Below are 1,586 nucleotides of genomic sequence, written 5' to 3' on the forward strand. Positions count from 1 at the left end.
TTTTTACCCTTTGCCTTTTTTTTTGCGTAGCTGCAGACACACTCACACAACCACATGGTATATATATTGCGGGGCACGTGAATTCTCCTTTCGTAGCCGGGGGTGCTGGCAGTTGCGCTTGGCGACCTCTGCTTCCCCCTTCCGTGCTTGTGAAAGAAAATAATAGGCAGAAGGAGAAAGTGAGGGAAGGGAGTGCGCCGAGGCTCACTCTCTTTTTTTTTTATCCTTGCGGGTGCAGGGCGCTGCTTGTGTGTGGGGGTGTCTTGACTTCCAGTGCGGCGCCGTCAGCTGCAGCGACGCGGCAGGGAGTGCAGGACCCCTCTTGTCTGCTGCTGCCGCCTTCGCCGGCTGCGCCCCGTGCGGCCGCGTCGCGTGGCAAAATGTCCTCTCGCGGAGCCCACGTGCTGGGCGCCCTGCGTGTTTGCGTCGTGGGGGGCACTGCGGCGGCGCTCCTCCTCCTTCTCGCCTTAGCGGACTGGTGTGCCCTGCACCTTCTCGCCTGAGTGCATTGCGGCACAACATGCCACCGCAACGAGGCGGTGACATTTCCACAGTGAGTGGTTGGTAGCTGCGCGTAGCCGCACGCACACACACACACACAGACGGAGATGTGTGTGGGGACGCCAATGGCGGGTGCAGTGCGTGGGAGGAGCACCATCGCAGTTGTCGTGTGCCCTGCACAGTGCACACATACGCCCCCTTCTGCGGGGAGGAGCGAGCGTCGTCGTGGGCGCATGCGAATACGCCGGGGCCCTCCGTCGCGGGATGCGCGTTTCCTCCGGGTGCGTTGCGGCGCCACATGTGACGCAGCTGCTGGGGCGCCACCCGCCGGCAGCAGACGGCATTGCCGCGGGCAGAAGAGGAAGAGGAAGAGGGCGAGGGTTTCGGGCCGGAACGGGTTCGAAATGAAGAAACGAAAAAGAGGCGGCAGTCTGCCTGGCGCAGGAGGCTCGCGGACTGACAGCGAGTAGGGAGAGCACGTAAACCAAACTCGTCGCAAGCTTGCGCTGCGCCGCGGGCGGGAAAAGCGCAGGGGCTTTTGTCGCCCGGCAGTGTTGATGCGGAAGAGTTCGACAGGGTCTGTCCAGGAATTGGCGACGCGGTTGGCGGGGCACCTGAAAAGGGCGGCGCAGCGGAAGACGGCAGACGACGTCCGCAAGAGGAACCGCTTCGCGCGGGCATGCGGAGAACTTGAGGTTCCAAAACGAAAAGCCGCTGAACTCGAGGAAGCGGAGCAGAACAAGGCAGAGCAGGCCGCGGCGCGGGAGAACTTCCTCATTCAGCACCGAAAAGAGCTTGGGAAACGACAACTGGACAAATAAATACTGAAAAAGTTTCTTAAGGAGGCTGCGGTCTTTTTGCAAAACAAACACAAATGAAAGGAACGGCTTCTAAACGCGATGAACAACTAAAGCTTCCTCAGCAAGAGAAGGAGCGGCTGCAAGGGCTGTAGGGGACGGTAATGGGGAAGTGTCCCAGCCCACGGTTAACACCGCAGCAGGTAAACTTCCATTAAGTAAGGATCATTATAATCAAAAACATACAAATATATGTATATACATATAGCTGTGTGTTTGTGTACTGCA

At 58.9% G+C, this 1,586-nt stretch overlaps 1 protein-coding gene across 1 annotated transcript; it reads right to left on the minus strand.

Annotated features, from left to right (window-relative positions):
- Positions 1-220: 220 nt before the first annotated feature.
- Positions 221-1,279, minus strand: Tco025E_10002 (uncharacterized protein; the record flags this gene model as incomplete). The annotated part of the gene is made up of 1 exon (XM_029376795.1): positions 221-1,279. The coding sequence occupies one exon, from the start codon at positions 1,277-1,279 to the stop codon at positions 221-223; it is 1,059 nt and encodes a 352-aa protein (XP_029223088.1).
- Between the last annotated feature and the right edge of the window lie 307 nt (positions 1,280-1,586).

The sequence above is a fragment of the Trypanosoma conorhini genome, assembly GCF_003719485.1.
Source record: "Trypanosoma conorhini strain 025E chromosome Unknown Tco_14.4_contig_01406, whole genome shotgun sequence".
Classification (NCBI taxonomy): Eukaryota; Euglenozoa; class Kinetoplastea; order Trypanosomatida; family Trypanosomatidae; genus Trypanosoma; species Trypanosoma conorhini.